Here is a 14,728-nt window from a genome sequence, read left to right as displayed (position 1 = left end):
TTAGGTAGCTTGGAGAAAGGAAAAGACTTCTAAGATGCCAAATTTTTAAGTACTTAATAAATTTAATGCCCCAAGCAGATAATTATTGTGGTACCAAATTTTCAGAACTAGAATTACTTGAGTTTGGTGAAGGAATAGCTTATTTTTCACCCATTAAAATTTGCTCGAACTCAGATTTAAAAGAGGCATTTAGGTAGCAGAAGAAAATTCCACATACTTGTGCTAGTCATATGAACATTTCAGTGAGCTATCCAGGATAGGTCTGATGCTCTTGTTCCTTGTTCAGTCCACGAACAATGATAAATTTGTAATTCCATACTTCATAAACTTCCAGGATTTAATGTTCTGCCTGCTGTAACTCTGAATCAGATGCATGTGCTTACCTGATTGTTTATCTCCCTGTCTGCTTCACATGTGCTTCCTAGCAGCTACAGTTCAACATGGTTTTTCTTCTTTTTTTTTTTTTTTTCAGTGTGGGAACTTTGCTGTCTTGGTGGATGTTCATATTTTGCCTCAAGGCTCCAGTAAAGACACCAGCTGGTTTTCAGATCATGAGAAAGAGGTACAACAAATATCAATTCTGCTTCAAAAGTGTATGGCTGCAGGGAAAAAGTTGGATTGCCTTGAACTGTTTAGGATTTTTCAGTGTTAGAATATTGTTAGTTATACCTAACCATCAGTGGTTGCCAAGGGACACCTAAATCAACCATATGTGCATTTTGGGTCACCAATGACCACTTTAAATTTGCTTTTTAATTTTTAAACTCTGTGTGTGTGCACATTCACGCATGCATGTAATGCTGTGGGGATTCTTGTGACTTAACTTTTAACTTAAAAATATGTTTCTCATGAATGCTTGTAGGTTAACCTGAGTGATACAAATCAGATTGTGGCAGGTATCATTTTGTTGGTGAAATATCTTCCTATTAATTTTTTTCCTCATTCTGAGAAATGTAAAAGATGTTGCATTTAGAGGGTGCAAGAAAATATAAATATGCAAGATAAACCATGGTAGAACTCTTGCCTTTTATGAAAAGAAACTTCCATTATTTTTAAGTGTGTCATGTGTATATCCTGATGAAATAGTGGAAAATCAGTGAGCAGCAAAATTCTGCCTGTAGCTTTGATCAGCCTGTGGAGGAGTCACAGAGGAGCTTGTGCTGCATTGCTGGCAGGAGCTTTCCCTGTGTGGGAACGTGAGAAGCTCCCTGTTGAAAAGGAAGGCAGGACGTGTTTGGGATGCCTGCGGACTTTCCCGCAAGTCTCCCTTACGGCATTTTCAGCAGATAGCTTCCCCAATAATGCCATCATTAACTTGTCACTGCAGCGGCCCCAGACAGCTCCGACTCAGACATTTCAATGGAATTGAAAGAACGATGCATTCGAATCCCGAGGGAGCAAACGCAGTGGATGGAGCAGAATGTGCTTCATCTGATTTGTGCTTTATTAAACATAGGTATTAAAAAATAGGCAAAATCTCTCTAATTTCTTCTTTATGACTAAATGAATGCTCATTACCTTTTCTGTTTATAACCAGTTTTACTCTCCTGGTTATCTGAGTTTTAAACGTTTCAAAATGTATTTTGTAAGATTGCCAAAACAAAAGAGATGAATTTCAGGAAATTAGCTCATGATTGATTTAATAAAGAGGCATGACAGGACAGCATTCAGTGCATTTCTGTGACTGCATGTTTCAAGAGAAGTACAAAGGTTGCATATTTTCAGCGACTGAGAAGTGTGAGTCAAATAGCTTTGCGGTTCACTTCCTGAAAGTCCTATGCAGAATCTCTGAGTAAGTGAGGGGAGAAAAGGTCCTAAAGAAAGATTATTCCAACATATTTTTTATGAGAGCTTTTACATGTTCATCCCAAGTGGTTTTCTACATTTTTGTTGTTTCCAAACTCTGAAAAATGCTCGTGGTGGTGCAGCCCTCTCTGCCTGTCTGTGGGAAATGGGGATGCCTCTGTAACAAACACAATTCCTGCTGGTCCCCTGCTTATCCTGGCTGGCAGTCATCATCTTGAGCTCAAGGATCCTGGTGATGCTGTCCCAGCAGTCCTTTGGCCGCAGGCTCCTCAGAGCACGTGCTGTGGAAGGCAGGATGGAACTACCCCAGTGCCCAAATCATGGCCCTGGTGTGAGGAAATACAGCTGGGGGTTGGAATCACCACTGTGGCACACTGCTGTGACCAGCTGGGTGTGGAGGACTCCTGGGATTGCTGTGAGATGCTGCAGTGTTTGCCCCTCTTTCTGCCCTCCAATTTCCCTGCCCTTTCTTTATTACCCCTTTTCCCCTGGAATGGCAAAGTCAAAGTTTTATCTTTGCTCTCTGAGGTCTGTGTGGTTCTTTGTGGGGAGCCATTTAAATAACATTTCCATAAGGCTAACAAGGAAAATATGTTCCATGTAAATGAAGGAAGTGCAAGGTAATGTTTATTGCTGTGGAAGGAACCAAAGACACACCATGGTTCTGCTGCTTCTGAGAACTTCTTGTTGTAACCCCAGCACAGGCCCATGAAGGATGTGTAACAGGAGCACTTTAATGAGTTAAACAGAAGGACAAGCAAGTACAGAAATTTATAATTGTGCTCTACAAGCAGAAAGGAAAATGGATTTCTTACTGTAAGGAGAAAATACTGGTTGTGATTGACTAATGTATATCCCTGCTTTCATTTAGAGCAATGCAATAAGAAATTGTTGTTCTGTGTACTTTCTACATTAATCAAAAGGAAATTTCAAGGCAAGATGGTTTTGATACTACTAATTTATTTTTTTCTATATTACCCTAACACATTTTAGAGGTAAAGTTATATTTTTGTGTGCTGTAAAGTATCATTGCTGTGAGCACATAGTTATGAACAATGAAAAATGAGAATACGGAAGGAAAAGTCTCAAATACATGTGTGTGTATTAAGCTTAAAACTTATTCTGGTATTCAAGAGATGAATTTTTGGTTTTTACTCCAAGTATGTTTTTTTTCTGGCTCATTCTGGCAGAAGGTTTTGTTCTTCCTGAGTTGTATGTGATTTTATTGTGCTTTGTTGAAGAAAGTATGAAAGATATGGACAGTTATGTTTAGGAGCAGAAAAATCTAAAATAATTAGAGCAATTAAGTTGCTGTGACCTAATTTGCTCAGTCTTATCCACTCTCCCCTCCCCCCAAATTACTCAGAATTGGAGCAAAATATCTGTTGTGGTTTCTGAGGATTCTTACACAGAAATAGTGTGGTGACAGTTCCTGAGAGGATTTTTACTAAAATTTTGCTTGAATACCTAATGTTGTGATACATTTTTAAGATGTATTTTTTCCTACTTTGCATGCATATGCAACTAATTTCTGGTTTAAAAAGTTAGTATTGTAATTTACTGTATTTCATCTGCCTTCCTCTTTTGATCTTTAGAAAAATAGTTTGATTCCCCTCCTTGTTCCCATCCATTTCCCAATTCATCTGCTTCTCCTCTCCATGGTTTTCCTTTTAATGGGAGAGGGAATAATTTTGTATTGGTTTCTGCTGTGTGCCTCTGGGCAGTTCTGTAAATTTAGATTGAACCAGGCCAGTGGTTTCTCTTTCAGGAGGTCTGCAAGCTGCTGGAAGAAGTTGTTGCTTCAAGGGTCAAACACTACTTGGAGGCACCTAAACAGCGTGGTCAGAAGCCCACGGAACAGGGATCATCTGGGCCCTTGTTTCTTACTGGTAAAAGAAATTATTTAACTTAACTGTTCTTTATTTTTTCTGTGAGAAATTTGCCATCAGCAAGGCCTGAAATAGTTGATATTTTGGTCTGAAACTAGGCTATTCAGTTAATGAAAAAGTTAAGTGGATTTTAATTTTCTGTGTTGCTTAAAAGTGAACATAATGCTGGTACTATTAGTCTGAGAGCCTATCATTAGAACTAAAAAAATTACAACCCTTGGTCCTGCAAAATTGGTTGAAATCTTGATGGTTAGTTAAATCTCTTTTCCACTCACCCATTTAGTGTAGAATTTTTAAATACAGAAATAATATCTTTACTTCTCCTTTTACTTTTGGCAATCTGTTCAGTCCTAAAAAGTTGGTGTGATGTGATAAGTGACATCTGTCACTTCACCAGTGCTACTGCAGGCCTGGCAGCAGCACCCATGTCCTTGGGAGTGCAGGGATTAAGAGCCTTCAACTCATTTTTTTGTGTGTGTGAGGGTGTTGAGGCAGCAGGTGCTATTTCAGTACATCCACATTTTGAACTAAAGATCCTGATCTCTGTAGCTTGGGCCTTACTGTTAGATCAGCTTTGGGGCTAAATGGCTGCCAGTTTTTGTTTAACACCATTTCACTGTTAGCACAATGCAGGGTTTACAGTTCATAGGCTCATCTGTTGGTTTTATACCAGCAATTTATCTTTAAATAGTTCTTAGGCAAAAAATTACTGGTGTTTGTTACTAGCCTGGAGCAGCTAATACGCTTGTCTCAGAAAAGCTGGAGTAGTAAAGCTCTGTGCTGGCCATGCTTTGTCACATTTCCTTAAATACAGGAGAGATCTCTACTGGAATATGGCTTCTGCAATGCATGTGGTTACATACTTAGATCATCACTGTGCTCATAAATTTTACAATTCAACATGTATTATGTGAACAGTGTCAATTGGGAACAAGTTCTTTGCCTCTTAAAATGCTTTCCATTGTTGAAAAAGGTGTATTCCTGTAAAGTGCTGGCTGGTGGTTGCAGCTTTACATGCTATTGTCAATAATAATGATAAAACACAGGTTATATACTGTATGGTTGGCTTAATATTGCAGCATTGGAGGCATATGTGTGAGCCAGGTTCTTCTGGCATGACGGGGGCTTTTTCCCACCCCCCAAGAGCACAATACCACATGAGCAAGAGGTGCTTCAGGCTACTAAAGGATTTCCAAACCCTTTTCTTCCTTGCAAGTTATAACTACATTTTATCCTTTTAGTCTATTGTTATTGTTTGTCAAGCACATGAACCTTCAGACCCCTCTACTCTTCTGGTTGTGAGTGAACATTATAGATGGTGGGATCAGAATTTCTAAGATCTGTTGAGGATTTTATGTGTTTTCTTTTATGAAGGCATGTTTTTTTATTATTTATTTTTTAAAGTTTCCTGCCTTAGTAAAAAGTAAGTTTTGAAAAAATGATGATTTTATAAGGTAAAACTGCCAGACATAATAGTTGTTTTTTATATATGTGGGTAGATACAATAGTAATTTAAGTGTGTTTGTTTGAATTAGGGTCGTCTATTTTCTTTCCTATCATGAACTTGTCAGTAAAAATACTGGTGGGCTGTCCTAGGATTGGGAGCTGATCTTCTGCTTGACTCTTCCCCTTGTTTCCTGAAAACTAAAAACTTAGGGATCTGCATTGGAGGAGGTCATCAGTAATATCAGTGACAGTGTTAGATTAAAGGATATTTACTTTGGATGAGGCAGAATGACTGTTCCGTCAGTTTTCTGCAGATAATCTCACCGTCATTAATTAACAATAAAGAACTAAAGGAAGAAAACAGGCTGTGATAACGAACATTCATGTTCAGCTTCACTTCCAAAGCCAACTCTTTCTCTCAGCCCGCTTTGCTCAAGGCTGTAATTTGTAAGAAAGGAGTGCTTTGTTCAAGCCCAAGAATCAAGTTTCTTCAAGTTCCCTTGGAGTCTGTTCTTACCTGGGAAGGCACTAACAGAATAGGTGGGTGTTCACTGGGGCAAGGGGCCCTGCCTCTAAGGACTGACCCTTGGAGGTGAGCCACGGGGCGAGGGGCTGCAGCAGCTGCCTCTTGCGCAGTGCCTCCTCCCTGGGATCACAGGAGGGATGGATCTCTGCCTGGGGGCTGCAGGGAGGTGCCTTTGTGTTGTTCCCACAGATGAAGTGCCACATTGCAGGCCACTGCAGGCTGGCAGGGTTCTGTAGCACACAGAGGAATGCAGGAGCCGGCTGTGCTCCGTGGAGGTGCTGCTGGGAAAAGGCTTCAGCTGCACCTTGTTGCCTTTGGAGCTCAGGAAGAGTTTCTGAGTTCTTCAAGCTCTGTGTGGTTTCTTCTGCTCCAAGTCATTCAAGTCTGTGTGGAGTGGCACTGCTGTGAGCCCCCTGTTCTTGTAAGGAGGTGTGTATCCATAGAGGGATCCTTCACATGATTATTAACTGCTTGCTTGCTCTTTCCAGTGTCCCAAGTCAGCATTCCACCCCTGGCTGTAACTGCATCTTTTCAAGTCAATACTGTAGAAGTGCTGTACACACTGCAGGATGTATTAAACATTTCTTGAAAAGAGAATTATTTAACCTGTACTAATAAGATTTTAGACTACCTTGAAGAGAAAATTTTCACCTATCACAGCTTCTTTTTAGTATTAACATTATATTATGTTTAATATTAGTATTACTTGACACTACCTTTCATTTTTTGTGACACTTAATGTAAATATCCATGCAAGTCACTTGTTAATTTACATTTCTTTTTCATTTGAGTTACACTCACACTGCAGTGTGTGGGGGGTCGCATACCAGCTCATTAGGAAAGCTGTGGGTGTTACACACAGGAGAAGAAAGAAAGAAGGAAAGAATGGAAAAATGAGAGAAAGTAGCCAAGACAAGCAAGTTCTTCCTATTCTTCCTTCTGTCTGAAAATTTCCACACCCTTCCCAAATGGCCAGTACAAACAATTTGCCAAAGTAAGCTTTAATTTAGTATTTGGACATAGGCTTTGGTATAAATTCTCTGGTTCTTGTGTTTAATTAAGGTCCAAATGTGTTTGACTTTGCTTTGTTTTATTTTTTTAAAGAGAAATTTAAAATGGGGTGGACTTTCAGAGGCTGAATTTTGCCTGCATTTAATCTGCATGGCCAAAATCATGCAAGAAGGGCATGGGCCAGGTATGGCTTTGGATTGCATTATTCGAAGTTTCGTGTTCCTCAGAAAGTGTCTGGTTTTGATCAAGAGCAGTGAGAGTTAAGAGGAGACTACAGAGGTCTGAGTAGAGGTATTAAATACAGGAGAAATGGCAAAGGGAGAACTGAACACAATAAGGAAGAAGGTGAGGTTTACATGGGCACAGGAGAAACAATAAGAATAAGTGAAAAAAATGAGGCTGATAGAAATGTCAGTGTTAGAAATGGAAGGAAGGAAGAAGGTATATTGTAAAGTGACCTTCTTCCCCCTCTTGAGGGAGAAAAAGTTAACTATGGTTTTCCTCCAAGTAATTTTCAGACCTACTCTCATTCCTTCCCTAGCATCCTTGCTGTTTTTCTTGGCTTGAGGGTGGGACATTTTTGCTCTGATTTCAGATCTTTTTATTGTACAGTCTCTTCTACAGTGAAAATAATTAGAGAGCATGCTGTCACATGGCACAGTGAGCTCCCATCTTGATTTTATCTGCTTTCCCTGGGACTCTGTGTACTTTTTTATATATTTTTAGCTTTCTTCTCTCATGAAATGGGGCTTACTGTGTGGTCATGTTTTCTGAGTCCATCTTTACACCCAGTTGCTTATTACAAATGTGACTGTACTTGATTAACAGGTAGAAGTCTCAGACTTGAAATTCTCAGACGTTAACTTGTGACAAGCTTACTAAAATGAGAAACTGGAAGAGGTACAAGAGCTGTCATGAGTAGTTCAGCCTTACAAAGATCTGGAGTCAAAGTTCATATCTTATTTAGTATAAAGAAAAATGCATAAGATGCAATTTCATAAGAAAATACATTTATCCTGCTTATGAAACGATTTTTTTGGCTCCTGCAAGCACACAAAAATATACAATAAATCATGATGGTAAATATTCCAAACTCTTTTGGCCTTGCATTTTAATTTGACCATTATGATGTTTTTAAGGGAAACACCCTTTTCAGACTGCCCCAGTTTGCTTTAGGAGTGTTCACTATTGCTGTAGGACATGAATTGTGGGAAATGCTTGTAGGGTATCTCCCACATGGTAATCCTGTAACAGCAAAACTGATTTATTCCCACCCTCCCAGCTGTTAACTCACTCCTCTGCTGTGAAACTGTTTGGTTTGGTCTGAACTAAAATCTTTTCACTGGCCTTGCTTGAACAGCAGCTTTACAGCATTTCAGTGGGTGCCATAGGGGTCTGGAGAGGAGTCTTTCCTATGAACTTTGAGATTTGGAGTTGCACATTGTAATATCTGTCTCTCAAAAGAATTACATTGCAACTTCTCTGCAATGGACTCATTTATGATTTGTGGCCAAGTCCTGCAGATCTGTGTGAACTTTAAACTTACATTCATCTTTCTGTGACAACAGAGCTCCCTGAAGTATGCAGTAACTTATGCAATAACTTATGAAAAATGTTTTGATTCGTATCTTCTACTTAATATTTCCTGGTTTTGCTTTAGATTACTTCCCTCGCCCCCATCCCCCATTTTTTACAACCAGATAATGGGGAATAAGGGTATCTTTTTTTCATCAAAGCATTCTTCTTCTAGAAGATAAAGGTTATATATCTGAACTCTTTTTTTGTCATTTTGTTCTTTTCTCAGGGTAATGGCTATTTGAAAAGAGCAGAAGAAATGTCCATACTTACACACTCTTTGGGTGTTTTCTTTTTTTGTGATTTTTTTCCTAACTTACTTTAGATTGTCATACAATAGAATCGGGAAAAATGCCAGGAGCGGCAACAGAGACGATCTAAGAGGAAATGCAATACAGGGAACAGTTACATGTGCCTGGGCTCTTCAGCCTGGAAAATAGATCAGTTATGGGGAATACAACCAAGATCTATGAAATCATTTGTCTCGTTCTCTTCCAGTTTGAGAACAAGGGCGTATCAAATGAATGGAAATGCTGTGGTAGTTAGGAGAGCTCTGGAGCTCTTTGCCAAAGGATAACAGATATGATAAAGGCTTGTGCTGCATCCACAGCAACATGGGAGGGTATTCCAGGGAGGGGACAGAATCTCCTGTGGCGCACTAAAGGCCTGAGCTGAGGGGGCTTGGAGCCTGGCAGAGTCAGGGAGGTAACTACGTGCACTTGGCCCTTGTATTTTAGGGTCCCCTTGGAGGTGTTTGGCTGTAGGGACCTTTGGTCTTCCCCTGCGAGGCCTTCCTTGCCACTGTGCCCCTCTGAAACTGAGCCCTCATTCAGTCAGAGTCAGTGGGGGTCAGAGGCTGTGAGGAACTCCTGCACTGCCTGGACTGAAGCATCTGCCTTTGGAGGGATCTTCTGTGCTGACACTGAGACTGGCAGAGGCCTCAGCAGTGGCTGTCCCTGTTTTACGTGGGGTATTTGCAGCTGCAGCACCTGCTGGCTTGAATGGGTTCTCCATATTTGGTGGCAGCTCCTCATGAAATTATTTATGGTCTTGGGTAAGAAATGAAATGTTGCACTTATTTTAAAGATGTCCTTAATAAAATGTTTAATATAGGTAGTATTGGATTGAAAAAAAAAATTTCAGGACAGTTGTTTAATTTGGTGTATTCTTGTGAAAAGGAAGAATTTGGTGTTGGTTTTGAAAACAGTCTTGATCTCTAGCCTTAAAATACTCTCTGCCTCAATGCATTGTATCACTTTCTCCTGCTTTCATCTTATTTCCACTTGTTTGTCTCTTCTTTCCATATGGTTTTTTTTTCATTTTATGAGAAGAAAAAATAGTATGAAAATAAGTCCTAGTTATGTGTGTGTGCAAAAGAAAAGTGCATGCACAAACAGCTACTCTCTTACATATCTGTATGAGCTATAAAGGTCTTCCTTTATCATCCAAATATTTCTGCAGAGTGATTTTTGCTGCTAGTACTACAGTTTATGCAATGACACATATAGATATATATGCAAATTTAAAGTTTATCTTTGGAGTTTTCTTTCTATAGTTAGGCAAAAAATCAGCATCCATTAATCATGTGTCTATACAAAGTGGAGTGGTGTGTCTCAGCTTCTCAGAGTTGGCTGGAAGTTAATAGGTAATTTATCTCTATCAGTTAAAAATGAAGTTTAGGGTACTAGTTTGATGCAGGTGTTTCAAGTTAGGCAAGATGAACCCCACCTTTAATTTCTGATTTGATACTCACCTGAGAATATCAAAGTGACTCTCATCTAGGCCAGGGAACATACCCTTGGAAAGAGCCCTTGGCATGCTTGTTCCAAGTGGGAATTCAGCATTTTTGGAGGGCACATCAAGCCAATTTGAAAATCTGTCCCTAAGCACTATTTCTTACTTGACTGCCTTACTCCTCTTTGCCGCATTTTTCCCTCTTGGAGGTGCTCTTAGTGTGTGTGCTCTCTTTGGGTTTTTCAGCTGCTCCCATCCCTTGGAATCAGGAATGCAGAGGATGGATTCTCAGCGTCCAGCTCAGGGACCTGCTTTAGCACTAGGCACTAGCCCTACATAGGTTTGGGGTTTTTTCAGTGCTCACTGTTTTGGTTGAAATGTTGTGATTCTGAAAATTAACTAGGTTTAATAGCCTCTTTTGCCTTTAGTTCAACTGTACATTAAATGAGGTGGAAAAAAAAGGATTGATTCTTACCTTGAAATTAGCTTTTGGGTTCCTTTTTTTAAAAAAGTGCTCTTTATTAAATGTTTCTAAAGAGAATACTGTTTTGGTTAAAATGTAAGCAAGAAAGAATAGGGATTTGAAATAAAACCTGAAAGAAATGTGAATTCCCTAGAAACGTTCAGAGGAATTTACTTAATTGCAACCAGAAGTTTGACCTGGAAGTGTAATGCTTTGACCTTTTAGCTGTCTGGCTTCCTAAATGTGTTGTTTTGCTCTCTCTAAACTGTGAGAAAATCTCTTTGATACATCCTTAACCCTTGCCTTACCTAAAAGTCTGCAAGCAAACACCAGCAAAAGAAAAATCATCATGATATTTTAAGAAAAAAAAATGGTTGCAGGTATGTATTGAGCATTGAAGTCCTTTTTATTTTCATTTCAACTGGAAGTAATTGGGGGTATGATTTCACTGTTAAATATGAGTAGGAATTTCTTTTAAACTTTCCATGCTACCATATTACACAATAATACTCTCCTTTGTTCTGAAGTTTCATTATCATATGACCAAGGTAGAAATTACAGCTTTTAAAATTGCAAACATTTTTGTGGGTTTATTCATATTTGGAAAATTTTTATAAGTCTTTATGGGAATCTCTCCAGATACAGATGGAGGGCCAGTTCCTGAGAAAAATTATGCCTCTCTTCTCTGTGTTAGTAGTTTAGTGAGAGCAATTCTGGGTGTTTGATTCACCGCTGAGTACCAGGTATGTTGTGGTTACTACACACAAAGTGTTTCTGTGGACTACAAAGGCACAGTGGCAGACCACAAACAAAACTAACCCCACAAAGCTTTGCAGGGCCCATGCCTTAATTTAGTACAAAAAGGAGATAATTAAATAAGAATTTAGTAGTGTAGCAAATAATAAAGACTTCTACGTGAAAATGGAAGGAAAAAAGTTCAGTGTAATCTTGAATGTGTTGTGGACTTAAAACTTGATGTATCCATCAACTTCAGACAGATCAGAGATGTTCTATGCACAGCAAATTACACATATTCAGGGAGAAACATTCCATATTCACTGTACAAATCCATGTTTAAATGCCAAAACTTACTTTAGAGAGAACAGTAGATGACAGTTCTGTATTTGTTTACTGAGTATCCTTCTCTTATTCCTTTAATGAAGGTATTTAGTTTTGTGGGGTTTTATATGTGCACATATGTGGGTCATAGGATACGGGCAAGGCCTGTCTTTTGTCTGCTGTTTTCTTGCCATGGCAAAAGAGAGGATTGTGGAGTTTGTCTTTTGCATAAAAGACCTTCAATTTGCTATTTTGTTTTGAGGAAGAGGGTGTTCTGTGTACTTCTGTTTTTTGCACTTGGCATTTGTTATGGTGATGTCAGAAATAGAGGCTGCTGAGCTGTGCCTTCAGGTGGTCCCTTATAACACCATGCTCTTGAGTGAGCTACAATGAGTGGCCTTTACCCAAAGCATTTTGCAGTCAGTCTCCAGCTCTCTCTGGCACCAGAACCGGAGCTGAGCTGGTGGCAGTGGGCAGATGCTCCCAATCAAGGTTGTTCTTGGTCTCTTTTAGTGGTGTCCTCTTTGCATCAGAGCTTGTGAGAGCTGAAGGACATCCAGATTTTTTTGGAAATAGAGCCTTTCAGCAGACCCTTAGTCAGGGTCTGTTTGCCAGCATTTAAAAAGAGAAAATACAGAAGGCTCTATTGTGGTACTTTCCACCTATTTGCTATGCCCCAGAATTTCCTTCTGTTCTGAAGTTCTTGCAATCTAACAAGAGTCTGTTGTGTGAAAAGACAAAAACCTGTGAACCTCTGGAACAGCTTGCTTTATTCAGACAACAGCATGAAACTGCAGGTTCAAGTCCACACATGTCTCTTAGAACTCACGTTCTTTTGAAGTGTCCTCTAGATGTTAGGGTAGGAAAGGAGTTATGACCATCAACATCTACCTCTTAGCTCCACTGGGGTATCCTTACAGGAATCCTAAGGAAAAATAGAAAAAAAAAGAAGAAAGAAAAATAATATTTTTGGCTATATATCAAGACCTTTGAAGAAACTATGTTTTCATGTTTAAGCTACTTTTTTAAAGTTCTGCTGAATATACCTGCTCCAGGTTGGTCTTTCCCTCTCATTCTCTCATCATGTCTCCAGTGGCAGTGTTGGGCTTTTTCACCAAGCCCAGAGGTGGTGTAGCCCTGTGATACAATATATTCCTGACATTTCTAGTGACCCTTGCCTAGAGACCTTGTTATTGATGGAAGATGAAAGTCTTGGCAGCTGTGGGAGCTTTAGGGTTAAAACCCTTTCCTCCTGGGGGTAAAAGTTTTGCAGAAGTTATTTCCTCTTGCCAGGGGAAAAAAAATGGTGCCTGGAGACCTATGAAAGGTCTGATGGACTTTATTTGAAGATCCTTCAGCATCCTAATATTGGCACCAGTGATTTTGCTGTTCTAATGAACACTAAGGGGAGCCAGTCATGTCTGATAAATTGCAAGAGGCTCATTTCCACATTTTGGTTGAGTTTTTGTGCTTGAAGAGACTTTGTTTTGTAGAGATTCCTCACCCTTAAAATACAAAATCCTCCATTTCAAGTACTTCATGGCATCAGAAAGTTTCCTGCAGCTCATGGATTTCTTCAAGGAAAAACCACAGAGCCAGGCTGAAAGGACATACTTTGTGAAAGAGGCCCATGTGCTGTATTATGCATTCCCTAGCGTGCTGTGAGTCAAACTTGGGTCCATCCCAGTGTCTGTGTCTCATCGGAGCCAGAATCTGCCTTCTTTTATCGCTGTGAGGAGTTCAGTGATGGGAGGGGTTGGGCCATTTGGGTAAAGCTGTGTCTGGCCAGTCTGTGGGACAGACTCATCCTGATGTGCAGAAGTGGCACCAGCCAGTGGAACTGAACCCCATCTCAGTCCAGGCACTTGGAAGAGACTTGGGCTTCTCCTGGGCTGCTGACTTGTCAGACAGTGTTTACCACAGGCATTGTGTTCCAGCTCCCTCTGCCTTTTGGCTGGTAGCACCAGATGCCTTTCTCAGCCTTTCTCTCGGTTGTTGTGCTCATTCCAGCGGTTAAAGAAGTCCAGGCACGTGGCTTTCTCTGGAATACAGTTTAGATGTTCAAAACAGGGAGCATTCCTAAATAGCTTTCAGTTTGTGCCCATCATGTGCAATTAATAATGTGGTTATTGAGTCTGAGATCAACAAAAGGGCAAAGTGAAATCTTGTGTCCTGTTAGAAAACTGTTGTCTGTGATAAAGGTACACTGACCATCGAATCTATTGCTCTACATCTCTCTGCTTGAATGCCTTGGCAGGTGCTGCTGGCTGTTACTGCTCATACATTATGGATGGGTATGGATTTTCCAGGAATGGAGCAGCCTTCCTCTCCATCCTTAAGTATTAGTGAGGGAAGATGGTCTTTTTCCTTCAGAGCTGGTGTGTTCCCAGGACCTCCATCAGAGGCATTACTCATCTTGCAGCCAGATGGTCTCAGATGTGCTTTTCCTTCTTCTTTCCTCCAGAACAGCACTGACAGCCAGCCTGAGAAATGCCTTACCCTGGATCCAGTTTGGCCAGGATAGTTCTCATTTTGCAGTGAATTCCACATCTCTCCTGCTAGAGAAGAGCCCTACAACCCAGCTGTAGGATTTCTCAAAACAGTTCAGGCCAGTTTTGCAGTTTGTGGCTCATACTCTAAATGGTTTAGACAGTGGGCTGTTTCTAGGCTATCCAGGTTCTGATAGCAGGGAGGATTCCTCCACCTTCTCTGAGCTGAAGGCAGACTATATGGAAAGAATGGGTGTCATCCTGACATGTTTCAGTTGTTTTGAAGCCTGTTCTTTGCTGTATAAAATTTTGAACTTGGAGAAGATGCTACTTGTTTAAAAAATATCAAGTAAATTCCAGAAAAGGCTTTGGAAATCTCAGCAGCTTTTTGTATGTGATGTTGTGCATCTGCTGTCCCTGTCTTAGACTTGGCTTTAAACTTAAATGCCAATATTTGATTTCAGTCTCTTCTAAATTAGAAATGCCAGCTTACTCTGCAGCACATGGTATGGAGTTGGACATTTTTGGGAAGGAAAGCTTTACAATTAACAGTAGGTTTAGAATGAAATGTTCTTTGTTTTGTTTACAAACAATCAGGACTTTTGATTCTGTGGTGAATAATTTTAAGTGGAGAAATATGAGTGCTAAAAGGCAGTGTAATAATATGTCTGTAGAGCACTTTGAAGATGAAAAGCTCTATATACGGTAAACATTAGGTATAGCCTAATCT

General features: G+C 40.0%; 1 protein-coding gene across 10 annotated transcripts in view; it reads left to right on the top strand.

Annotated features, from left to right (window-relative positions):
* SLX4IP (SLX4 interacting protein) overlaps positions 1 to 14,728 on the top strand; it is an 84,962-nt gene that overhangs the window by 33,658 nt on the left and 36,576 nt on the right. For 7 of the 10 annotated variants that reach the window (XR_007777271.1, XR_007777270.1, XM_050972867.1 and 4 more), the window contains 2 exons: positions 473 to 562; positions 3,560 to 3,695. Coding sequence is in view for 7 of the 10 variants with exons in the window: in XM_050972867.1 (XP_050828824.1) it covers positions 473 to 562; positions 3,560 to 3,695 (226 nt within the window). In the remaining 3 variants the exon portion in view is untranslated. Of the gene's footprint in view, positions 1 to 472; positions 563 to 2,456; positions 2,623 to 3,559; positions 3,696 to 14,728 lie in introns of those variants that run through there. The other 3 variants (XM_050972871.1, XM_018918044.3, XM_050972873.1) reach the window with 2 other exon arrangements.

Source organism: Serinus canaria, chromosome 3 (genome assembly GCF_022539315.1).
Source record: "Serinus canaria isolate serCan28SL12 chromosome 3, serCan2020, whole genome shotgun sequence".
NCBI lineage: Eukaryota > Metazoa > Chordata > Aves > Passeriformes > Fringillidae > Serinus > Serinus canaria.
The sequence above is the reverse complement of the archived record's forward strand: the minus strand, read 5'-3'. Positions and strand labels throughout refer to the sequence as shown.